At 41.3% G+C, this 27,189-nt stretch overlaps 1 protein-coding gene across 1 annotated transcript; it reads right to left on the minus strand.

The window, feature by feature from the left end:
• Window positions 1-57: 57 nt before the first annotated feature.
• Window positions 58-27,189, minus strand: LOC121388690 (putative amine oxidase [copper-containing]). The gene is made up of 4 exons (XM_041520147.1): window positions 26,998-27,189; window positions 15,367-15,482; window positions 10,897-13,000; window positions 58-1,068 (listed from the first exon to the last, which is right to left on the minus strand). The coding sequence occupies exons 1-4, from the start codon at window positions 27,187-27,189 to the stop codon at window positions 775-777; spliced, it is 2,706 nt and encodes a 901-aa protein (XP_041376081.1). The 3' UTR covers window positions 58-774.

A 27,189-nucleotide genomic window follows, 5' to 3' on the forward strand; every position in this document is an offset into this window, starting at 1 on the left:
TTTGACATACACGACTAAAACAAGATGTTTGTTGACAAATGGTATTTACAGTAATAATCGACTAACAACAACACAACAGTTAACATGTAATCGTAGTTACATGTATTGTAACTTTCTAATATAAATTAAACGGCTCCAAAAAGAACCATGTCTCTATATAATGGCGTATGTACACGATGGTACTCGATGGTACACGAACTTACCCGATGGTATACGATGGTATACGATGATACATGAGGTACGCGATGGCTATGGCTATGTACAAGTATGTGCTATATTGTCTATATGAACAAACATGAACAAACATGAACAAATGTTTACTGTACATATCAAGCATTTAACAAAAATAAATATAAATAATTTTTGGTAAAGATCAAATAAAGTATGGCATGAGGTCAAATATATAATACTGGCGTTGCTTACGCTAGCGAGGAGGGAGAAATGAGAGGATGGGGGTGGGGGTGGGTTGGGGTGCATGGGGAAGAGAACAGTCGTTCCCTGTTATTTTTCAAATTGCAAACGTACACCATCAAAATAGAGCAGATTACACTTACCACAAGGATTTTCATATTCATGGCAACATGCACGTAGGCTTCTGATGAATCCTGCACACGTTGTGAGTCATCAGTGTTAGAATCTCGGTTTCCACCCCCACCCCAAGGATAAATGTAGCTACGACCCTGTTTAGCACTGAATGAGACAGTGTTGGTTTTATCTCGCTTCATTTACCCTTTATAATTAAAAGATAGTGAAACCCAAAACAACCCCCCGCAATCATGAAAACGCAAAAGTATTGTTCATTTGTGTTGAAAATTCCGAGTCCGTTCTTGGTATACACTCTGGCAGATTGTCCATCCCGTCTCTCTCGATCATTATATTCTCGTGGGGTCTCGCCTTATCTCGCGGCATCATGCGCACGGCGTCACGTGACGCCATGGACGGGTCCTCGTCGAAGTAGTTGAAGGGCATGAGGTAGAAGGAGAGGTGGCCGCCGACGGTCCCAGTGTTGGGCACGTTCTCAGTCTGCGGGATGTGGTACGTGCCAAGCGTAATCCAAGCAACCAGATCCTGAAAAACACAATAATAATATGCAAATTATAGTGAGAAGCCATTTCAAATACAATCTGAGAAATATTTTTGCTCCGCTTAGTATGTGAATTAAACGCAAGTACTACAAAAGGATTAAAAGTTAAAAAGTTTGTTTTGTTTAAGGAAACCACTAAAGCACATTTATTTATTAATCATTGGCTACTGGATGTCAAACAATTAGTAATTTTGACATATAGTCTTAGAGAGAGGAAACCCGCTATATTTTTCAGTTGGTAGCAAGGGACCTTTTATGTGCACCATCTCAAAGACATGATAGCACATACCGCAACCTTTCATATACCAGTCGATGTGCACTGGCTGGAATGAGAAAAAGCCCCAAATGGGCTTACCGACCGATCTGAGTAGAGTCACTCGGGGTTGAATTTCTTTTGTTGGTGACACAATATGCCTATATATCTGTCTGTCTGTCTGTCTGTCTTTTTTATCTGTCTATCTCTGTATATCTGTATGTCTATGTTTCTTTATGTTTATCTATCTTTCTCTCTGTCTGTCTGTCTATCTACTTGTCTGTGTCTATCTATCTATATCTGACATCAGTTGGTCTCACACCTCCACACTGAGTCTGTACTGGGAAGAAAGCATTTAGGAAGCGAACCCAGTATCTACCAGCCTTAAGGCCAATGGCATAACCACTGAACCGCCCAGGCTGGTATCGATGTAATTAATATCTGGCGTCATGGAATACAGATTGTAACACATCTAAATTTCCAAAGGAAGGAAGGAAATGGTTTGTTTAACGACGCACTCAACACATTTTATTTACGGTTATATGGCATCGGACATATGGTTAAGGACCACACAGATAGTGAGAGAAGAAACCCGCTGTCGCCACTTCATGGGCTACTCTTTTCGATAAGCAACAAGGGATCTTTTATATGCACCATCCCATAGACAGGATAGCACATACCACGACCTTTGATGTACCAGTCACAATGTAAATAGCACAATGGGCTCACTGACGGGGATCGATCCCAAACCGACATGCGCATCAAGCGAGCGCTTTACCACTGTGCTACGTCTCGCTCCTTCCAGTCACAGAGTCTCAAACTGTTTATATTGTATTTCATATATATTATAGTTTTCATCCGTATTAAATAGTTAAAAGCTGAAATCCTCGTTGGGCTACTACAAACGTTAGAACGACCACAGACACATTGAATATGCAGACACCGATATTCAAAAGAAAAACAAATGTATTTAATATGTAAGTTTAATCGTTAAAAGGGCTCTGTTAGTCAAAGTTTATTTTGTTTAACTATACCACTAGAACACATTGCTTACTAGAAACTAATCATCAGCTATCAAATATCAGATGCCAAATATTATGCTATAAATATATAATTTCAGAGACAGCCTGTAACATTCTGTCATTAGCTGGAAGTGATATTTTATATGCATTTCCCCCACACAGGATAGCACATACCAGATACTTTGGGATACCATTCGTGGCGCACTAGCTAGGTTGCAAAAAGACATTTAACCAGGGGCGGGGTGGGTGTGGGTGTGGGTGTTGGGCATCCACAAAGTATTAGTTGTGTTTTGGAACGACAGGCAAGCATATTATAAGGTGGTGGCGAAAACGAGGTAGGGGTGGGGGTGGGGGTGGGGGATGAACATGAAGCTCATAAAGTACGGGGCAGCTAAAGGGGTACGATGCTACGACTCAATCACTTTGAGGGGGCGCGAGGTAGCCCAGTGGTAGAGCGCTAGCTCGATGTGCGGTCGGTCTAGGATCGATCCCCGTCGGTGGGCCCATTGGGCTATTTCTCGTACCAGCCAGTGTACAATGACTGGTATATCAAAAGCCGTGGTATGTATTACCCTGTCTGTGAGATGGTGTATATAAAAGATCCCTTGCTGCTAATCGAAAAGAGTAGCCTGGAAGTGGCGACAGCGGGTTTCCTATTCTCAATATCTGTGTAGTCCGTAACCATATGTCTGACGCAATATAACCGTAAATAAAATGTATTGAGTGCGTCGTTAAATAAAACATTTCTTTCTTTCAATCACTTTGAACAGGTAAGGGGGCTGGATTTAGCTCTGTCGGTTGAGTACTCGTTTTCGCGTCACAGGATCGAACCACCTCTGTGGATCCATTCAACTGATTGGGTTTCATCTCGTTCCAACCAGTGCATCACAACTGGTCAAAGGTCGTGGTATGTGCTTTCATGTTTGTGGGAAAGTGCACATGAAAGATTCCTGGCTGCATTAAGAAAACATATAGCGGGTTTCCTCTGATGACTACAAGTCACAATTACCAAATGTTTGACATCCAATAGCCGATGATTAATTAATCAATATGCCCAGTGGTGTCGTTAAACAAAACAAACTTTCTTTGAACAGGCAACCACTCTAGCAACTAAGCTAGCCCCTCCCCGCCAGCTCTATCAGCGAGAAACTTGTTACAATAGTCACAAACTGACGTCAGACACTTGAACAGCTGAACGTTGTCCTGATGTAACTACATATCATTACATGTTGGACTTTGCTTTATTATTCTAACATAATCGCACACTGATACGAAACGATGCCTACAAATTGGAAAGCCAAACCGCCAGGACCGATCCCCTCCAAACCCTACCATTGACCACCATTACGAAATTTCATCATCCAAGATAAATAAAACGTCAATAAAAACTAGTGTTATTAGAATTGTTAATTTATTCTTGTCAGCACCGCGTGCGGTCCACCAAGATGGAGGAGAGTGTTACCAAATGATTTTGCCCGATTACACTACCAGCGAAATGTCTTGTTGTGGACGCTTTCAAAGTGAACAGATCAAGAACTGAAGAGAGGGATGAAAAGAAACCTGACATGTCAAGGTTGGATCACGGCTGTAATCACAGCTTCGACAACGAACATCTTCGTTCTCTTAGAAGAACGTATACGGTGGATAATAATTGCCCTACGCGAGGATTGCACGTTGTTCTGTAATCCGTTCCGGACACAAGGCCGGGAGCCTGGGGTCATTTACCCGTGCAGCCACCCGTGTAATTTAAATCCGAACACGGAAACAGTTGGGACCACTCGCTTTTGTAATATCGTGACTGTGATGCTGTTCAGTTTTTAATGAATGTTCTGAATAGTACTGTAGTGTTTAATTCTGGCGAAGATTCAGAATTCAAGATGGCAGTGCGAAGATGGCGATATGCTCAAAATTTATGATGTTGTCGTTCTAACATATGGTTGGTTAGGACACAGAATCTGCATGTCACGTGCATGAAACAAAGTTGGGTTGGCGGGTATTAACTTGATTAATAAGTGAAAAGAGCCTGGGGATTTTTCTTAATGGAATTTGCTACTTTAATTTTCTAGAACAGTCATAGAATTAGGAGTGATTCATTGAAAGTTATGTACAGAAAATAAAATGATTGTTGATTACTGATATTATTCACAAGAAGAGATAGGCAATTCGTATCACAAAATTGTATTATTAAATTAAATGTTGATCACTGCTGAAAAAAACCCCTTGAAAATCCTAAAACAAAAAGATCACGGGAAATGAGTTTAAAAATTGTAAAAAGTGATGGCATTTGATTGATAAGTAAGTATGAAAGTTCCTAACAGATAACATTTTGACACATTGAACTCAGCAGGGAAATATATATATATATATATATATATATATATATATACCTTCTGACAATTCATGGCAATCATTAATCAGATACTGCTTTGAAGGGCTTTCCTTTAGAGGTAATTGCAATCGTTCATTCTATCACCCCTCACACACAAACACGTGCGAAAACACACGTACATGTATGTATGTATACCTGAAAGCATTCGCATTTACTGTCTCCAGTTTCGTTCTGCCCCATCTTCCAAAGGTATAATTGTCGGGTTAAAGAGTAAAACTACTCGACGTCTAGACATTGTGCGTGTGGTATTTAGCTTGGTGGTACTCCTGGGGTCGTATCCACACTTTTATAATGATGATGGCATTGTCACACTTTTTCTTAACACTTTTATAATGATGATGGCATTGTCACACTTTTTCTTAACACATATGGCCTATATTTTTGATGACCTTTTTGGTTTGAATTCGTTTTTCTGTTAAAAAATATTTATTGTTGATATTTTGTTTTGTTTGAAATATAGTGACTGACACACACACACACACACACACACACACACACACACACACACACACACACACACACACACACACACACACACACACACACACACACACATATATATAGAGAGAGAGAGAGAGAGCAAGACAGATATGTTTGTGTATATATGCAAGCGCGTGCGCGTGCGTGCGTTTCTTTATGTGCCTTTTTATGAAAGTGAGTATAAGTATTTATGCACTTTCCCCAGACATGATAGCACATACCATGAACTTTATTCATAGAGTTCTAGTTGGAATCGTTCAACATTTCGCAATTCGATCGGACGGTTTGCGATTGAGTAACACAAATCTTGTTCCGTAAGAAAGAAAGAAATGTTTTATTTAACGACGAACTCAACATATTTTATTTACGGTTATATGGCGTCAGACATATGGTTAAGGACCAAACAGATTTTAAGAATAAACCCGCTGTCGCCACTGCATGTGCTACTCTCCCGATTAGCAGCAAGGGATCTTTTATTTGCGCTTCCCACAGGCAGGATAGCACAAACCATGGCCTTTGTTGAACCAGTTATGGATCACTGGTCGGTGCAAGTGGTTTACACACCACTCAGGGTTTGGAGTCGGTATCTGGATTAAAATTCCATGCCTCGACTGGGATCCGAACCCAGTACCTACCAGCCTGTAGACCGATGGCCTGTCACTACGCCACCGAGGCCGGTGTCCCGTAAGAGGTACGGTACTGGGTAACAAAGGTCAGCTGCATTAGCCAAACATTTACACTGGTTCATTAAATAAATGCCCTTTCATTAATCTTTGTACAGTTCCACACGTCAAATAATAATTAATTATATACACGAAGCGCGTGATTTCGATGCATCGCTAGTTGGAGATAATGAACGTTTCTGAGATAAAGACTTGGTGCCACTAATCCAATACCCATCCCTCCCCCGCACAACTCACGGTCTAGGTCAGATACGTCTGGCTTTGGCCAGAGAGGATTTGGGATGGCGCCAAGAAAAACAGAAGAAATATTTGTAAAATCAAGAGGTAATTACCCGTGATTTTCTTCGACTATCCCATTTTCTTTGAAAGTTACATGCTTTCACTTGACAAAGATCCATGCACACGTTTCTCGGTGGTTGTTTTGACTTCTTTTTTTTGGTCTCATGTTCAAAGACGAAGTCACGTTTTAGCTTTGAAATGGTTAGAGAGTGCGTCAGAAGGATGAGTTGAGTGTTCGCTTGACGTGCTTGCGTCGCAGGATCGAACCACCTCGGTGGATCCATTCAAATGCTATGGTATGTGCTTTCCTGTTAGTGTGAAAGTGCATATAAAAGATCCCTTGCTGCATTAGGAAACATGTGGCGGGTTTTCTCTGGCGTAGGAAGCGGGGGGGGGGGGGGGGGGGGGGGTGAGTGGGCATGTGCACCCCACTTTCTGGAATCAGCAATGATTTTTTAAATATATTTATACATGTATTTATATATATATGTGTGTGTATGTGCCCCCCACTTTTTGGCACCTTCCTACACCAGTGAGTCGTGTCAGAATTACCGAAAGTTTGACATCCAATAGCCTATGATTAATAAATCAATGTGCTCTAGTGATGTCGTTAAACAAAAACAAACTGCAGAGGGACGAGAGGGTAGATTCTTCATTGTGAACAACCCTAGCTGATTAAGGGGAGTTCACAAAACCATCATTCTGGCTCTCCAACACTCTCCAAAAACTGAACGATGAAGGAGAATCATTTGTAGCTCCGCTTAATATGTGAACTAAATAAAAGTACTACAAAAGGATTCACAACCAATGCCCAATATAGTAATATCGTAAACTTAATGTTTGTTTTGTTTATCGACACCACTAGAGCACATTGATTTATTAATCATTGGCTATTGGATGCCAAACGTTTAGCAATTTTGACATATAGTCTTTGAGAGGAAACCCACTACATTTTTCCATTAGTTGCAAGGGATCTTTTATATGCACCATCCCACAGAGAGGATAGCACATGCCACGGCCTTTGGTATATCAATCGTGATGCACTGGCTGGAAATACTCCCAATAAGCTCACGGACGGAGATCGATCCCCGACCGACCGCGCATCAGGTCGCGATGGTAGGTATTTACGGCGATAGTAGTGCTAAGATCGCTTCGTGGAACGGGGCCCTGATCAATAACCATATTACGTCAGACACAAATATCCATAATTTCAACATGTGCTCAGGTTTCATTGGACAAATTTAATATTCCTTTCTATGGTATGGTCCGTAGACTCACTATTTTAAAATTCTATTACATTTAATTGCATTTTCATTTTCTTATCTCCATAATTATGATGTTAGTTAATACCAGTTACTGCGAAAAACTCACAAAAACCCCACAATCCACTCCCTCCCCTCAAAAAAAAAAATTCCAAAGCAAAAAACTAAATTCCTCAAACAAAATCCCCCTAAAACAAAAACCATTACTCGCCAAATCCCCTCCTTCGACCCCCCCCCCCACCTTCAAACAACCCACAACAACAACAAAACCCCCCAAATATAACAACAACAGCAGCAACAACAACAACAACAACTACACCTACAAGACCTTCACCCGTGTCATCAAACATCTTTAGATGAAAGTATAATTTGATACACCTAATATCACCTAGTCAACCAATTTGTATGAGGTGGAGATCAATAACCGTCCACCACTGGACAGCGCGACACTGATTACAAAGTAAGTAGTAAGTACCGTGATATGAGAAGAAGAATTACTGACAGCCATATATGGTCACGCCACGGTCAACGTTTCAGTATTAGCCGTGTGTGGGAGGCGGTCCGTTAAGGCTTCCGTCCGTGAGGTCAAATTGGCTCCGACCATCAGGCCAAATTGCTCTTACGGTATATCTGCGGGGGCTAGTAATTATCCCACTGAAGTTTGTAAAGGCGTTATGTGGGCTATTAGTTAAAAGTATTCTAAGTTCTGTTAGTGCGATTTGTTCTACAGGATGGATACGAAGGAAGGAAATGTTTTATTTAACGACGCACCCAACACATTCCACCTACGGTTATATGGCGTCGGACATATGGTTAAGGACCACACAGATATTGAGGGTGGAAACCCGCTGTCGCCACTTCATGGGCTACTCTTTTCGATTAGCAGCAAGGGATCTTTTATATGCACCATCCCATAGACAGGACAGTACATGCCACGGCCTTTGATGTACCAGTCGTGGTGCACTGGCTGGAGCGAGGATGGATACCCACCAAATCAAATCATATAGGCGACAATAGTAACTTATGTGGATGAAACTGCCATAAGCACCATTTCAATCAATGTATACACACCGTGGTTATAAATACTGAATACTTCCACCCCTCACCTTTAAAGTAAATGAGAAAACGTTGGGAGTTAAGCAACTAGTTACAGACATAGCGGGACGCGGTTTGGACTATCCAGGTTCTGTACACAAATTGTCATCCTAATTTTTAGTAGAAGGAAGGAAGGATGGAAAATAGTTTATTTAACGACGCACTATTTACGGTTATATGGCGTCGGACATATGATTAAGGACCACACAGAAATATTGAGTGGGGAAATCCGCTGTCGCCACAGCAACAACAAAACAACCCCAACTATAACAACAACAACAACAACAACTACACCTACAAGACATTCACCCGTGTCATCAAATATCTTTAGATGAAAGTAGAATTTGATATACCTAATTTGATGCTCTCTACATGGGCTACTCTTTTCGATTAGCAGCAAGGGATCTTTTTTATGCACCATCCCATAGACAGAATAGTACATACCACGGCCTTTGATGTACCAGTCGTGGTGCACTGGCTGGATATTTTTTAGTAGGATCACGTACATGCTTCAAGCGCAACAAGACATTGATTTCACATCAAATTACAGAAATGTACTGGACAGATAAAACAACATTCTAAGACAACAAACCCTGTCACATTTATCACCAATGGCAAGGATGATAACGTTAACTGCGATATTAAAAGTTGGCTGCACTTCGAACTTTGACCCGGTGAATAACTATTCCGTATACAGCTACACACATTGTAGTGACTTCCATTAATTCGTAAAGCACAACTATAACCGTCGGCAATGCAAGGTGATTTAAACGATCTAAATCTAAACGGCAGAACCCAATCATGGTCCAACATTTATGCTCTCTGTTCTTTTTCTTTGTCTACGAATGACATACATACTGGTGACGTATCGCGATTAAAACCACATCTCTTCACAATGAATGAATGAATGTTTAACGACACCCCAGCACAATAGTGTGTCAAAACCAATAAAGGTCCAGCTATTGTGCTCTCTCTCTCTCTCTCTCTCTCTCTCTCTCTCTCTCTCTCTCTCTCTCTCTCTCTCTCTCTCTCTCTCTCTCTCTCGATCCCCGTCGGTGGGTCCATTGGGTATTTCTCGTTCTAGCCAGTGCACCACGACTTGTATATAAAATGCGGTGGTATGTGCTATCCTGCCTGTAGGATGGTGCATAAAAAAATCCTTTGCTAGTAATGGAAAAATGTAAGGGGTTTCCTCTCTAAAACTATATGCCAAAATTACTAAATGTTTGACATCCAATATCCGATGATTAATAAATCAATGTGCTCTATTGGTGTCGTTAAACAAAACAAACTTTAAACTTTTTAATATTTGGAAGAAAAAAAAAATTCTCTCTCAGAATTTTCAATTATAAATACCTGGTTGTTCCTTTAAAACTTGCAGTTACCTCGGTGACCCTATCAGGCGAGAAATTGTATACGCCACCGTCGATTGGGCGCGGTGCCAAGACAGAGGTCATGTGATGGTTCCGGCCAGGAATGTGGGTCAGTGTGTCAGGCAGTGGGGAATCCGTGCCCGGGGCTAACATGTACGATCGTTTGTTTTCAAACAATCCATAACGTTTCCGCCACTCCTCCGATAATTTACCATATGTTCCACTCCACGTGTAGCCAACAAAATAAAAAGAGCTCTCTACGAAGCTGGTGCACGTTTCAGATACACTTGCAAAAAATACAACAGCCCACACATGTCTGAAAGTCTTTCAGAAGTTTGTGCCAAATTAATTTACTATATAGATTCCTGAACACATGTCCGAACGATGATGAAATCAGAGTTTCATATCCAGGTATATTGGATTCAAATTCCATACTTGCCTAAGCCTAGTCTATATACAAGTAGTTCTTAAACATTTAACACCCCCACGCACAAGAACACTTCATATACAAGTAATTAAACATTCCACCTCCATCTCAAGAAGCCGATACCTGGCTCCTATCTCAAAGATCCCACTCGAACCCTTTCTAATAAGTCGCTTTGGTGTCGACATCATCCCCAAGTCATGAATAATATACTTCATAATACAAAAATAGTGTCACCACATATTTATGAAAGATTCTCCGACTAGTATCAAAAGTGATATGCATATGGGAAAATACATGTAACAGATCCCTTTCTCTCATCAAGTAACCCATTAATCTGTCCCCTTAACCAGTGTACTGATACAGTGGTTGCAATAAAGATAGTATTGTATCGTATTGTATTGTATTGTATTTGTATTGTATATTACATTGCATTGTATTGCATTGTACTGTATTATATTGTATGACCAGATGTACCTGCTGTAACCTTATTTGTGAATTACAAAACACAAAACACAAGACATACGCAATTTACAACCATCAGCTGCTTACCTCATTTAAAACGGAGTCGTCGTTGTCGAGATATTTCTGGAAGTTGACGACGGGGTCCCCCGCGTCCCACATGGCGAATATTGAGCTGCTCATCTCTTCCTCATCCCTCTGCTTCGTGACGGCCATCTGGTAGCGTGCCCAGGTCATGGAGCTCTCGAACCCGTTCCACGGGGCCAGCTTCTGCTTGGACATTCCTTTGATGATGATGCGGTAGCTGTTCTGGTTGCCGTACCTGTCCCTGGACGAGTTGCTGCTGAAGAGCAGGTACATGGGCTCCTCGAAGTGATGTCTGTACACGGCCTCCAGCTCCGTCTTGTGGACGGTTTTCTTGATGTACGTCTGCATATGGTGGTTGTGGGGGTCGTGCGACCATTCGTTCGTCTTGTTCTCCACCTCCACGCTCCACGTCTGGTACTGGTTGACCACGCCCTTCACGTCCACGTCGGCCTTGAAGTTGAACAGGTGGTGATGCATGCCGGCCGCCACCGTGTCCCCGACCCTGGCTGCATAGCGGTCTTCCTCCGGGGTGTAGAAGTTGGACGCCAGGTAACCCGTGGAGGAGACGCCGGCGCAGACGGCCCCGTTGTTGTGGAACTTGAAGTCGAAGACGTAGTCGTAGTTGATGATCGATATGATGAAGCGAACCACAAGGACGACGTCCACGAGTCCACCGTAGAAGGCGCCGGTTCGGCTGTATGCGCGATGACGTCGCAGTGGCGTCTGCGTGTTGTCCTCGAAGATGCAGAGAGCGTTCTGAAAGCGCTGCATGCCGCTTTCGTTGGAGGTAAAGAGCTCCACGTCCTGGAACGTGGCGTGGTGAGGACAGTCCACCCCGGGGACCATCCCGCGGGTCCGGGTCCCGAACAGCCCCGCGCTGTCGGCGAAATACAGCATGCTGGCCGCGGGGCTGTGTCCGGCATACAGGACGATGATCTCCTGCAGACTCAGTTCGTACACGATTCTCTCAGCGTTGTATCTGATGTTGAACAGCTGCAGCCCAACCGTAGGAGACATCCTGTAGTTCAGCTTCCACTTCATGTAAGTGATTTCGTTACCATCAATGGTGTATCTGGGCCCGCTGGGTTCAAACTGACGAGGCTTCTGGAGGTTTTCTTTCGGGAAAGGAGTTCCTCGGAGGTAGAGGGAGCTGCGGAGGTGTTTCTGTGCGACGCTCGGCATGGTGACTCTCGTCTTGTTGATGTTCCCGTGTTCGTACATCCTCATCAGCTCGGGTAAACTCTCGTACAGTCTAGAGGCGTACCAGACCTTCTGTAGCTGCCAGTTTTTGGGATCTGTATCAGTCATGTCGACAAGGACTTGGAAATCCAACGGATTCAAGGTGAAGAATTCCAAGTCGTAGGTAAACCAGAACCACGATTTCCTTTCGCCCTTCCGAAGAAAAGCGCTGGAAACCGGGGTCATCGAAAACCGTAGGCATTTGTCCCCGCATTTGTACACCGTGGCGCCATAACTTTCCACCAATAGTTTCTCTGCTAGTGTTGCCACGGCAACCAGGACGTGCTGATAAATGCCATAGAACTCAAATCGCGAAAAGGGTCTTATGTTGTAAGGGATCTGCGTTTTACGGGATGTGGTGTTAGCCACCCGGGCGAAGGTCAGGTTTGGCAGATCTCCCACTAGGTATTCTTCAACCACGGGCGGGGTGACATTCCCTCTAAATATAAACACTTTCGCTCGTCGCGGCGGTGCTGGCGCCAAACCATCGAGGTGTTTTAAAACAGAAAGTTTTGGCGCCAACTGCAGCTCGATGGTATGAATGAAATTCGAATTTATCTTAGCCTCATTTAGCGAGACTAGTGCCAGACGTTTCTGGCTCAACAGGAAGCTGACAACACTCTGGATTTCGTCAGCTGTCAGCTCGGTAAACGGGTGAATTTTACTTTTAATGTACGCGTCCTTTGGGAATCGCTTCGCATTGTTTATGCACTTAGAAGATGTTGTTGTATCTTCAACGACGGGTTTTCGTGCGTACCATACGGCGAACAGGGCGCCGCAGAGAATCAGTATAATCGAGACCAGAAAAGCGTCAAAGATGTCTCGTCGCTTCACCCTGTACTTGATGCTCTCGACATCGGCGCGGAAACTACAACAGAAAAAGAAACGAAAAGAAAATACTAGTATGCAGAATAGACCACCTGGAATTGTCTAAAATTTCAGCGAACGCACCGAATGACTAAGCCAGTCTTATTGACTTTTGCGCGCGTTTTTGTTTTTGTTTCGCCTGAACACGCTATGTACAATGTACCAAACGGATTGCATCACCCCATAGACAGAACTTGGTTCTACGGGTTGTAAAGTAGCATTATCATGTGGCGTTATGTGCAGGAAATTGTGCAGGGGGTCTTGTCTGTGGCGAGATACGTTTTGGGGGATGGAGGAGAGGTCGGGTCACGATGGGGGTGGGGGTGGGGGTGGGGGTGTAGCTCAATAATAGAGCGCTCGCTTCAAGTGCGATGCGTCGCAGGATCAATCGCCGGATGGACTTAAAGATTTTCCCGTCCCAACTAGAGACCCACCACTACTATATCAAAGGATCTGGTATGTACTAGCCTGCCCATGGACAGTCCACATAAAAAAAATCCCGTTATATTTTTGGAAGAAGTCGCCTGTGTGGCTGAAGCGGGTTTCCTCTGTCTCGACCAATTGCCAAACTAATCATATACGTTTAACAACCGTAGTTTAAAATATTCCGATTTGTCGTCAAATAACTGTGTTTCGATTAATAGAGCGCTTGTCTGAGGACTGATGTGTCACGGGATCGCTCCCTACCAGTGGATTTTGCTGGGTTATTTCCCATTCTAGCCGTTCTCATGCTGTATAACCGCTGCCGCCACATATTAAATAGAACCGAAGTTTCTTTCAAATGGTAATATATATGAGTCGTGAAACAGCAACAACAGCATCTACACCCTTCAACGAAGTAACACAAGCAAATGTACAAGAAACAAACCCAGTTTTGTTTTGTATGCGCCCATTGGGCTATTTCTCGTCACAGCCCGTGCACCACGACTGGTATATCAAAAGCCGTTGTATGTGCTATCCTGTCTGTGGGATGGTGCATATAAAAGATCCCTTGCTGCTAATCAGAAAGAGTAGCCCATGAAGTGGCGACAGCGGGTTTCCTCTCTCAATATCTGCGTGGACCATAACCATATGTGTGACACCATATAACCGTAAATAAAATGTGCTGAGTGCGTCGTTAAATAAAACATGTCATTCTTTGTTTTGTATGCAACAATTAATTTTTTTAGTATCTTTTTACAAAGTATGTTTATGATCGAAATCTGTTTCACCAGTATAAAACGGATAAACGTTGCATATAATCCGTGATATAGATTTATCTACCTTGATGGACAAGTGCTCTTTTGACGCGAAGCACCGGCCTCTGTGGTGTCGTGGTTAAGCCATCGGATATAAGGCTGGTAGGTACAGGGTTCGCAGCCCGGTACCGGCTCCCACCCAGAGCGAGTTTTAACGACTCTTTGGGTAGGTGTAAGACTACTACACCCTCTTCTCTCTCACTAACCACTAACAACTAACCCACTATCCTCAACAGATAGCTGAGGTGTGTGCCCAGGACAGAGTGCTTGAACCTTAATTGTATATAAGCATGAAAATAGGTTGAAATGAAATGAATGACACAAAGTTAGTTTGTTTTGTTTAACGACACCACTAGAGCAGATTGATTTATTAATAATCGGCTATTTGATGTCCAGCAGTTGATAATTCTGACTCATAGTCATCAGATGAAACCCACTACATTTTTTCCTAAGGGATCTTTTATATGCACTTTCCCACAAACAGGAAAACACATTCCATGGCCTTTGACCAGTTGTGGTGCACTGATTGGAACGAGAAAAAAACCCCCAGTCAGCTGAATGGATCCACCGAGTATTTCAAGCGATTGAACTAATTCCCTTGACGCAAATAGTCCATTGATTGAACGATGTGGGATGAAAGTGTAACATGACACATGGATGGTGTAAATGACTTTATTAGTGAATATTGGCAATATCGTAAGACAAAAACATCATTTTAATGAAAAGATAAAGTGTCAGTTTTGTATTAATTTCTGACGTACTTGTCAGCGAGAGGACCGATGACGCAAATGTCTGTAGGTAGGGAAGTCAATAACAATCAGAAACACGATCATGGTTTTGCTTTTCATGAAAAGTGATACAACGAACACCCACGCTAGTCTGCGTATTAAAACTTTACGATCATTAATTAATTAAGTTTTGTAGTAGAGTGATTTTTTTTTACTAATACTTAGCGCAGACTACCATCAGAGTTCAATTGGCAAACTTTCTGCTGTCATTTTTACGACTGCCCAGATGCTAGTCAGAGCGCTCTGACAACTCGATTCTAATCGTATACACTTCATATGACTAATTACGTAGTTGTTAATCTGAGCGTACCAGTCGTAAATCGTGATTTGGGGGAAATTACAACGCAACCGTCGAGTTGGCCAACTTCGTTGTGACAGTTGGCAGTCTAAGACTAGCATACGACTGTTCCAGAACTGAAAACATGGGTTGGGAGCGGGAGGCACTGTCAGTATTACACTGAGAGAAATAAATATAAGAACAAAAAGCATAGTAATGTTTGTATATATTACAAAGAGTTAATGTGTGATTGAATGCTAATAATGTGGAACTTTGAGTGTGAGTTATGTTAGGATCAGACTATTAACTGTCATGATGGAGTTGGCCAACTCGCCGATCTCACGACTTCTATGCCTGTTCAGTTGCTAGTCTGAGCAGTCTTACAGCTCGATTTTCGTTGTATACAACCCCTACGACCGATTAATTGTTAATCTGAGAGAGTGCGTGTGTGTGTATGGGTGAGAGAGAGAGAGAGAGAGAGAGAGAGAGAGAGAGAGAGAGAGAGAGAGAGAGAGAGAGAGAGAGAGAGAGAGAGAGAGAGAGAGAGAGAGAGAGAGAGAGAGAGAGAGAGAGAGAGAGAGAGAGAGAGAGAGAGAGAGATTGTCTGTCTGTCTGTGTCTGTCTGTGATCAGTTTTGGAACAGTCCATATGCCTTACAGTCGCAATGTGCTTACGTCAGTGAATGGAATCACGCTATTCTTATCAGTGAAAAGGATAAACCTAGCGATTAGTAGCAACTGGTCTTTCACATGCACCTTCTCAAATACAGGTCATACTTTCTATATATCTCTAGTAGGAACGGACAAAATTCCAAACAGGTTTTATCTCTTAGGGGATCAATCCCATGGCATATATTAGCATAAATTAGCATACATTATCTGAATGTGTCTTTTTTATTTCTTTACCTTTTTCTTTTCTCTTTTATTATTATTATTTTTTTTTTTTTTACATAGATAGATAGTTTGTTCAAAATCCAATTCCAGGTAACTGCCTAGACGTTTAAAGTTTTCTTTAAAGTGAATTCAAGACAAGCAAAATGGCGGGACGTAGCCCAACAACACAACACATACCACCGCTTTTGACAAACCTGTGGTGAAAAACCGGTTGAATTAGAAATAACCCATTAGGCTTAATCAGACTTCGCCATGAAAACAAATTGAGGGGAGTGATCAGTTGCTTCTCTAACGTAAACTATGGGCAACCATTACATGACGTAGCCCAGTGGTTAAGCATTCGCCTGATGCGCTGTCGGTCTAGGATCGATCCCCGTCAGTAGGCCTATTGGGCTATTTCTCGTCCTATAATGTATATATGGTATGTGCTATCCTGTTTGTGGGATGGTGCATATAAAAGATCCCTTGCTACTAATGGAAAACATGTAGCGGGTTTCCTCTCTTAGACTTTAAGTCAAAATTACCAAATGTTGAACATCCAGTAGCCGATGATTAATAAATCAATGTGCTCAGTGGTGTCGTTAAAACAAAAACAAAAACAAAGTTATGTCAAAATTACCAAATGTATGACTTCCAGTAGCCGATGATTAATAAACCAATGTGCTCTAGTGGTGTCGTAACAAACTTTACCTTCAAGCCAATCAAAGTGGCTGTGGGTATGTGTATTGGTGTGGGTTCGAAGGAAAGAAAGGAACAGCATTGGAGTAGGAAGCGGGAGGGGGGGGGGGCAAGGGGGGGCAAGGGGGGGGCAAGGGGGGGCATGTGTCCCCCTCTTTTCAGATATTTTGCCTTATATTTGATAATAGTGTAAAAGTGTGTAAATATAAAAGTGTGCCCCCCCCCCACACTTTTTGGCACCTTCCTACGCCACTGAACAGGATTTTCTCTTTTCATTTTCACGCTTCAAACTAACTTCGCTCCACAATGGGTCACCATCAGCTTGACCTCTAGTGTATGACCCTGTAAGGGTGTGTGTGCGTGTGTGTGTGTGTGTGTGTGTGTGTATGTGTGTGTGTGTGTGTGTGTGTGTGTGTGTGTGATGCAACTTTGCGCCATGAACCGTACAGGCGTGGTCACCATGCCCTATCCCCGTGTGTACAGAGTTGACAGTTGCGTTAAAAGGTCGTCATTTATTTGTGTTCAGCAGAGTGAAAAACGAGGATGTCACGGAGTCATTGTATTGGCCATAGCCAGCACGTCACGACGCAACACACAAAACTACTGGCTGGGAACGGCCCCGTTCGTTCTCAATGAACCAGCATTCCACATGGCTACACGGCGAATCGTTTCCGCCAAAAAATGCGGATAACCAAAAATTATATTTTGTTTAGCCACCTTTCATCTTTAATACACAACTGGTCTAGTATATTTAAAACATAGTTTGATCATTCAGACAAAAATACAGTAACACTGTTGACGCGAAATAACACGTGTAGTAATTAAGGAGAAGAAGGAAGAAAAAACCCAGATTATTTAAAAAAAGAAGAAATTACCATCTGTTACTCTTATACTACTACTAGCAGTGATACTTCAAGTTTTACTATTGTTACTATGACAACCACTACTGATACTAGTAATACCGTATCTGAGCGTATTCTACAACAATCACTATTGCTACTACTGTTACTATTACTTCTGGTACTACTACTACTATAACTACTACCACCACTACTACGACTTCTACTACATCTACCACTACTACCGGCTGTTATTATTACTACTACTGTTACTATTACCACTACTACTACTACTACTACTACTACTACTACCACCACCACCACCACCACCACCACCACCACCACTACTACTACCACCACTACTACGACTTCTACTACATCTACCACTACTACTGGCTGTTATTATTACTACTACTGTTACTATTACCACTACTACCGGCTACTGTTACTACTACTACTACTACTACTACTACTACTACTACTACTACTACTACCACTACCACTACCACCACCACCACCACCACCACCACCACCACTACTACTACCACTACTACTACTACAACTAAAACTTATACTACATCTACCACTACTACCGGCTGTTATTATTACTACTACTGTTACTATTACCACTACTACCGGCTACTGTTACTACTACTACTAGTACTACTACTACCACTACCACTACCACTACCACCACCACCACCACCACCACCACCACCACCACCACCACCACTACTACTACCACTACTACTACAACTACAACTTATACTACATCGACTACTACTACAACCACCACGATTAGGCTACTATTACTGCTAGCACTAATACGATTACTACCGACACTATTACTACTGTTCCTACTACTATTACGAGTACTAATACACTACTACTTTAACTACTACTACTGCTGCTGCTACGACGACTACTACTACTACTACTACTATTACTACTGCTATTGGTAATACTACTGCTACAACTATTCCTGCTGCTGCTGCTGCTGCTGCTATTATTACTACTACTACTACTACTACTACTACTACTACTACTAAATTACTACTACCACTATTACTATTACGAACTATACTATAACTACTATTAGAATACTACTACTCTGCCACCACCATTACTACTACTACTACTACTACTACTGCTACTACAAACTACTACTACTACAATACTACTACTACACAACTACTATTACTACAATTACTACTGGCTACTATCACAACTACTATTACTACAATTACTACTGCTACTATCACAACTACTATTACTACAATTACTACTGCTACTATCACAACTACTATTACTACAATTACTACTGCTACTATCACAACTACTATTACTACAATTACTACTGCTACTATCACAACTACTATTACTACAATTACTACTGCTACTATCACAACTACTATTACTACTACGACTACTAGAACTACAATTACTACTACTACTACTACACATACTACTACTACTACTACTACTACTTCTACTACTACGGTTACTATTACCCCCACTACTACAACACTACTGCTGCTACTACTACTACTACTTATACAACTCCTCCTCCTCATACTACTACAAATACTATAACTACTACAACCACAACATCATCAACAACAACTACTACTACCGCTACTACCATTTGTACTACAAAATAAAAGACTCACCAGTTGGAACCATTCGACTGTCGCTTCATTTGCGAATCATATTTCTGTGCGGGTACAGTTGTCTGAAGTAACAGTAAACTGGAGTCGTGCACGTCCACCCCATTCTTAGATATCGGCACTGAACACATAGTACTACTGGCCACTAGCACGCGATCAATATGTGTGTCTCTTGACTTCTAATAACAAATACTTTCGATCACAGGTCGTGCCCGATTCTTGTACTACGTACTTACAAGTTTTTTTTCCTTTTCTTTTCTTTTTTTTTTTTTTCAAAGAGTTTATTTACATTTTTCACTGATGTAATTGGTAAAAGGGGGAGCCCACGTGGTTTTCACTCGTAAAGATCAGGGTTTTTTTTTTTTACGCCATACGCCAAGTCCATTGAGTAGTTCTTGGAGGCGTGCCCTCTCAGCCAATCAGATCGTTCGCCCTAATCGTGTATAGTCAGAACAATCTGAGGAATTTCTAGTATCGGCTGAATGTCAATGTGTCGCTGTACTTCTACATTATTTATCTTTGTTTGTTTGTTTGTTTTATTTATTTATTTAATAAATTTATTTATTTACTTTTATGGTAAATAAAAATTGTAAATTAAGTGGATTTATGCATTTATGATTTTAAGAAGGAGCTAGGTATAAAAAATAGTTATGAAAGAGAAAGAGCAATATATATATATATATATATATATATATATATATATATATATATATATATAGAGAGAGAGAGAGAGAGAGAGAGAGAGAGAGAGAGAGAGAGAGAGAGAGAGAGAGAGAGAGAGAGATGGAGGAATAGGACATTCCACTAAACGTAACCGTGTATAACAGTTACAGCCAAATGTTCACGAGCATGACCACGTGAAATCTTAATACTATACAGACTACTATATGTCTTTGTCATGCTTCGATGACGTTTTATTGTTGTTGACGGAAGTTGAAGGAAAAAGAGGATGAATATGAAAAAATTGACAAATGAATGTATTTTAGCACTAATGACCTCCATGTAACATACTACACTGGGCACTGGGCCAAATCGACAGGCAAACGCCCGGCTGACATGAAAATAATTATAGTCAAGTTCACATGCATTCAAAGGATAAATATAATATGTAAAGATGATAACTAAATATCTTCAGCGGCGGTTCGTTTTTGGCGGTAAAGGGGTGGGGTGGAGTTTCTGAAAACTCGGTTTTTAAAAACTCATAGTGTGTGTGTGCGTGTGTGGGGTGATGGTGGTGCGTGTGTGTGTGTGTATGTGTGTCTGTGCGTCCCAGACAAGAGACACTATTCAGTCTGGAGGCACACAATTCCACAACCTCTGTTCAATAAAAAAACCCCATTGAAATGGAGGTGGGGGGGGGGGGGGACTGCAACCCTTAATTCTTCGTACTTAGCAGTTCTGCTTAAACAATTAAAGACAATTTTCAGAATAACATATAATAAATGAATGAAATAAGAAAGAATAGCATCTATCACGTAAACTCTGTTCTCTCTCTCTCTCTCTCTCTCTCTCTCTCTCTCTCTCTCTCTCTCTCTCTCTCTCTCTCTCTCTCTCTCTCTCTCTCTCTCTCTCTCTATAGTCGAACCAAATTGTAACATCTGAGAGCTGTGCACATCACAAATTAAATTAGACATGGATACGAAGACAATTACCATTATTTATTATATTAGGCTCACACTACCAACTGCCAGTACAAAGTTGGCTAACTGTCTGCTGTCACGACTTCTACGACTGTCCAGTTGCTAGTCTGAGCGCTCTTACAACTCGATTTTCGTCGTGTAATCTATTAGATGTTAATCTGATCTAACCCGGGAGTTGATTAATAAATCACTGCTCTAGTGGTGTCGTTCAACACGACAGACGTTAACTCATATATATATATATATATATATATATATATATTATATATATATATATATATATATATATATATATATATATATATATATATATATATATATATATATATATATATATATATATGTATTATTATATATATATATATATATATATATATATATATATATATATATATATATATATATATATATATATATATATATATATATATATATCTAAGTTCGTTTTACATGATTTAGATATACACATAGAAACCCAGTTTTCTTTTTCTTTGTTTCGATTCCTTTTTTACTTTCTTTTTTCTTTTCTTTCTTTTTTCCTTTTCCTTTTTTTCCTTTCTTTTCTTTTCTTTCTTTGAATTATATTTTACACTGTTAAGTTTATATGATTCTTGTATATGTTACCATCTCTTTCTTTGCGTTTGTACATTAAGATTGTCAGTGGCAGGTATTAATATAGGAATATGCCTGTTGACCAATCCCATTCGTATATTGAAAATAAATATTGTTTAAAAAAGCAACGTGGTATGAGCTGTCCTGCCTTTGATAATAACTTGCTGTTGATTTGTCAGAGTAGCCTACGTGACGAGCGAGGACTAGCTCTTTGGTAAATTACTCGTCCGGAAGCAAATGATGGGCTGTAGGAGCGGTCCTCTCCAGTCGATCCAATGATCTTCAGATGATATAGCAAAAGCCATGGTAAGTGCTATCCTGTCGTTGAGAAAGTGCATATAAAACTACCACCATTATTACAATCATCATTACCACCATCACCAACACCATCACGACCACTATCATTATCAGCAGTAGCAGCATCACTGTCATCAACATAATCATCATCATCACCGCCGTCACCATCAACACTATCACCACCACCACCACCACCACCACCACCATCCTCATCATCACCACCATCATCATTAACATCATCACCACCACCAACATTAACATCATCACCACCACCAACATTAACATCATCACCACCATCATCATCACCACCACCACCACCATCAGCACCACCATCAGCACCATCATCATCACCACCACCACCACCACCATCATCACCACCACCATCATCATCACCACCACCACCATCATCATCAGTACCACCATTGGCACCACTAGAATCATCATCACTGCCACCATCAACATTATCACCCCACCCCAACCACCACCATCATCATCATCATCGTCACCACCATCATCATTATCACCACCACCAATATTAACATCATCACCACCACCATCATCATTATCACCTCCACCACCACCACTACCACCACGACCATGATCATAATCACCACCATCATCGTTATCACCACCACAACATTAACATCATCACCACCATCATCATCAGCACCACCAGAATCATCATCATCACAACCATCACCATCACTGCGACCATCAACATTATCACCACCACCCCACCACCGCCACCAACATTAACATCATCACCACCACCACCACCACCACCATCATCATTATCACCACCACCACCACCACCACCATCATCACCACCACCACCATTACCAACATCATCACCACCACAACCATCGTCATCACTATCATCATCACCACCAGCACCACCACCACCATCATCATCATTATCACCACCACCACCACCATCATCATCACCACCACCATTACCAACATCATCACCACCACAACCATCGTCATCACTATCATCATCACCACCACCACCACCATCATCACCACCACCACCACCACCATCATCATTATCACCACCACCACCACCACTACCATGATCATCATCACCACCATCATCATTATCACCACCACCATCATCACTACCACCACCACTATCACCACCACCATCATCATTACAACCATCATCATCACCACCAACATTAACAACATAATCATCATCATCATCATCACCACCACCACTATCATCATCAGCATCGTCATCTTATTCATCATCATCACCACCACCACCACATTTCGTTATAAAAACAACCACCACCATCAACATCACCACCACCACCATCATCACCATCATCATCAGCACCAACATTAACATGATCATCGTAGTCATCAGGCCAACAGTAACAGTGAATGGAGGATGGTGATTAAATCGTCTACACAAAGTACGCACGATTCTGAAACACCTTCACAAAAACACGTTATTTGTGTGGACTTCGTACCCAACCCATTGCATCATTTATTTATGTTATAATCATTATCTTACTATAAAAGATGGTTTTTGTATTTTTTTTTGTAGGAGGAAGCAAAATCTGGAAACTTGGTTAGATTGTCCTAAAAATAGTATAATATATAAGGATACGGACACGAATTAATCATCACATCAACATACTAGACCTGCATTAAAGGAAATATCAACGCGTAAGTATAAACGATAGAAAAACTATAAACTAGAACTTTTAAACACTGCGTCTTAACCATACATTTTTTTGTTTTGTTAATTATTATTTATTTTTAAATCAGAGAGTGAGGCGGTTCTGTCCTACTACCAAAGCACCTCAGGCGAGCGTTCTACCCATTGACCTAGATCCCGATTCGAAAAGAAAGAAAAGGAATGTTTGACGTAAATGGGGTATACATTGGTCGATACTACCAATATGGTGTTGCGTGGGGTGGAATGTGGTATACATGGAAGTATGTGTGTAATGTGTATTTTATTGCAATTCCTAGCATAAAAAACCCCAAAACATTACAGGATATATTTTCAAGACCGTGAGAAGTTTTTTAATGCTGTATACTGTAACTACAATTAATCCTTATTGTTTGTATTTGAAATTTGAGACACACAGTGATTAACATATTTTACGTTTACTGATAAAGCTGACATGTTTGGGAGCGAATGTACTCTGGTAGTCCCCCCCCCCCCCCCGTGTGTACGCGATGTGTTTAACCTCCTCCCCCATCTGGGTTTACGTACTTAATAGAAGTACTACAATAAGGGTATGCTAAGGAGAAGTCACATGATACAAGTGCCTAATACAATAATAACCACGATAATAGCCGACTGACAACTGGGAACTGGGAACTATTTTCTCGTGCCCCTATCCAGAAAGGTTCAGGCACGTCCACCATGGATCCGCGTTCTGGCATCGTCAGCCCACGGTTCCATGGCGGAAGGGGGGAGGGGGGTGTGTTTGTATGTTGGGGACATATAAAATACGGTAAGACCTTACATATAAAATTACTTAAAAGGGATAACTGCATTTATCTTTACTTATATATACCTAAATGGTATATTACCTATATTTCTATTATATTTTTGAAACACCATAAAATATGTAGTCAGGCTATATCATTTAACTTATTTATTAATTGGTGTCATTTTTGATCGGGCTGGTCAAATATTTGTTATTAACTAATCAGAAAAAAGAAAAATATTATAACTTATTAGCCTAGCTTTTAGCCCTAGGGAAGGAGGTTGGTATAGGCGGGCGGGGCATCGCGTCCAATCCAGCCCGCGCGCAACCCCAGGGTAGGGCCAGAAGCCGGCCGGATTTCCACGGGGGAGGCGTGCCGGGGGGGGGGGGGGGGAAGGCCTCCTACCAGGCATTCTATCGGTCGAAACCGCCTACGCCCTAACGCACCCAAAATAGCACCCTACCACGGCGTCCCCCCCCCCCCCATCCCGCCTAACCCAAAGTTATCCATACAGCAGTCTGGTCCTAGTTAAAGATGTTGGTATGAGGGGTAGGGTAGGAGGGAATGATAGGGTTGGGAATGATATGTGATGATTAACCCGCCAATCACGTCCGGACCGCCGAGGTGGAAACGCATCTCCGGATCGTTGTTTCGGTTAGTGGCTCCGAGGTGTCTCATTGGATTTCTTCAGCATTCGTACGCCTACACCCGCAAGGGTGCGTCACCCATACACATGACATAGTCATTGCTATATAAACCCTAGGGCCGTCCAGATGACCACTTATTCGTTAGGTGGACGACCCCGGTAGCAGTCCGGTTATTTTCATTTAATAAATTAAATATGGACTGCTCAAGTTAATACCAGTTTAAAAGTGTTATATAAAAAGGAAGGGTACATATATCACTAAAACAATAATTAAAATACTAAGAGGAAAAAATAATAAATACTAATACTATTAAAAGAGGAGGGAGCGGTCCACTCTATTTTATCATATCTAACCACTTCCTCGACACACATTATTCTCACATTCACTCCCATCACTCAATCCGGCCGGCATACAAGCGGAGCACACACTGCCAGGTGCGCGTCCCGCTGTTGTCTGACCAAGATACCTCATACACCCATTCATTCTTACATAATAAATATAATAAAAATATATACATTCACACACCATAACATATATAGTTAAAAGGAAAAATCCCAAGGATTACTTACCGGGTTGGGCACCAGCTAGTTGTGAATTATAATTATTGCTACCGGTCATCTCCAGAGTGTGAGCGGCTATCACCTACCTGTACATCCATGTCTCACCATCTCTATCTTGCCACCACACTAACCATTCTAGCCGCCAGCCCAGCCGACCTCCAAATCATTCTTTTATGCGTTTATTTATTAAATTACTATCTTATATCTTTACACCTGTCTCTTTAATATATTTTATTATAGCCTTATTGATAGCATTATCACAGTATTTAGGCGGATTAAACATAACTATTGGATTAAATTTTAAGTTGTATTTAATAAATGTATCTTTAAGTGTAATTCTCTCCCCACTGCACCGAGTACAGTAGAATAGAAAATGACGAGCATTGTCCACTCTACCGCACTCGGTACAGTTGGATTTACTTAGATTACTAATACGTGCTCTGCTCTCGTTCAGGCCCATAGAAACTCCCAGTCGGAGTCTAGTAATTAGTTTAGTAGTCTGTGGATCTAAAAAGGTGGGACTTTTACTATTTACCTTAGGTTTAATTAAATAGTGCCACAGTCTTGTTTTCCTGTCCCACTCAGTCTGCCAAAAAGACATTAATTTATTATGTGCTGCGGCCATAATTTAGTTACAATTTAGTTTAATATTAATATTAACTATTTTATGTGAAAGTGCTTTTTTAGCATTTAGATCAGCAGTCTCGTTACCAGCGATGCCCACATGGGCAGGGATCCATTCCATCACCACGGTGTGGCCTCTATCTATAATATAATTAGCAAGATTAATAATCTGTGGTATTAAATACGAGCTGATGGTCTTGCCAGCATTTATAGCTTGAAGTGAGCTCAGAGAATCCGAAAGTATTAAAAAAAAATTGGGTTCCTTTAATTTATTTATGGTTGATAGAATCCACTTTAATGCCGACAGAATAGCCACCAGTTCAGATGTAAATACTGATACCCGGTCGGTAAGTCGTGCCCGGCATGAAAATGGTTCATCATTAATATCTTTATTAACATAGTAAGCCATACCTGTTCTGCCGGACACCGGATCCTTGGATCCGTCCGTATAGACACAGATATGGTCAAAATATAAATCATTTAATGCTGCTCTAAATATAATATTTTTGAATGGCGGAAATTCAGTTTTTAAAGTTTCTTGTCTTAGTTTTAAATTAATTACTGCATATTTTAATCTATCCAACGGTTTTAAAACATTACAATTATTACTAAGCTGCAGGCCCACCAGCTCTAAATTGTTAGCCATGCGGTTAGTATAGTCTAGTACAGATCTGTTTAATATATTTCCAGTGTTAGTATTATCCTGTGTCATAAGAGACACAGGATGGGTTGAAACAACACTCCTAATCTTGTACCAGTACTTGAGACATTGTTTAACTCTCCTCACACTCAACGGAAGTACTCCAAGCTCCACCCTGATGCTGTCATTGGGGGTGCCGAGATGGGCCCCTGACACTATTCTGAGGGCAACATTATAGGTGGCCTCTAATTTAGCTAACTGTGTAGGAGAGGCATTGCTAAAGGCCTGAGATCCATATTGGAGACGGGAGACTATAAGCGCCTCAAATATAGCTAACAT

Source organism: Gigantopelta aegis, chromosome 2 (genome assembly GCF_016097555.1).
Source record: "Gigantopelta aegis isolate Gae_Host chromosome 2, Gae_host_genome, whole genome shotgun sequence".
NCBI lineage: Eukaryota > Metazoa > Mollusca > Gastropoda > Neomphalida > Peltospiridae > Gigantopelta > Gigantopelta aegis.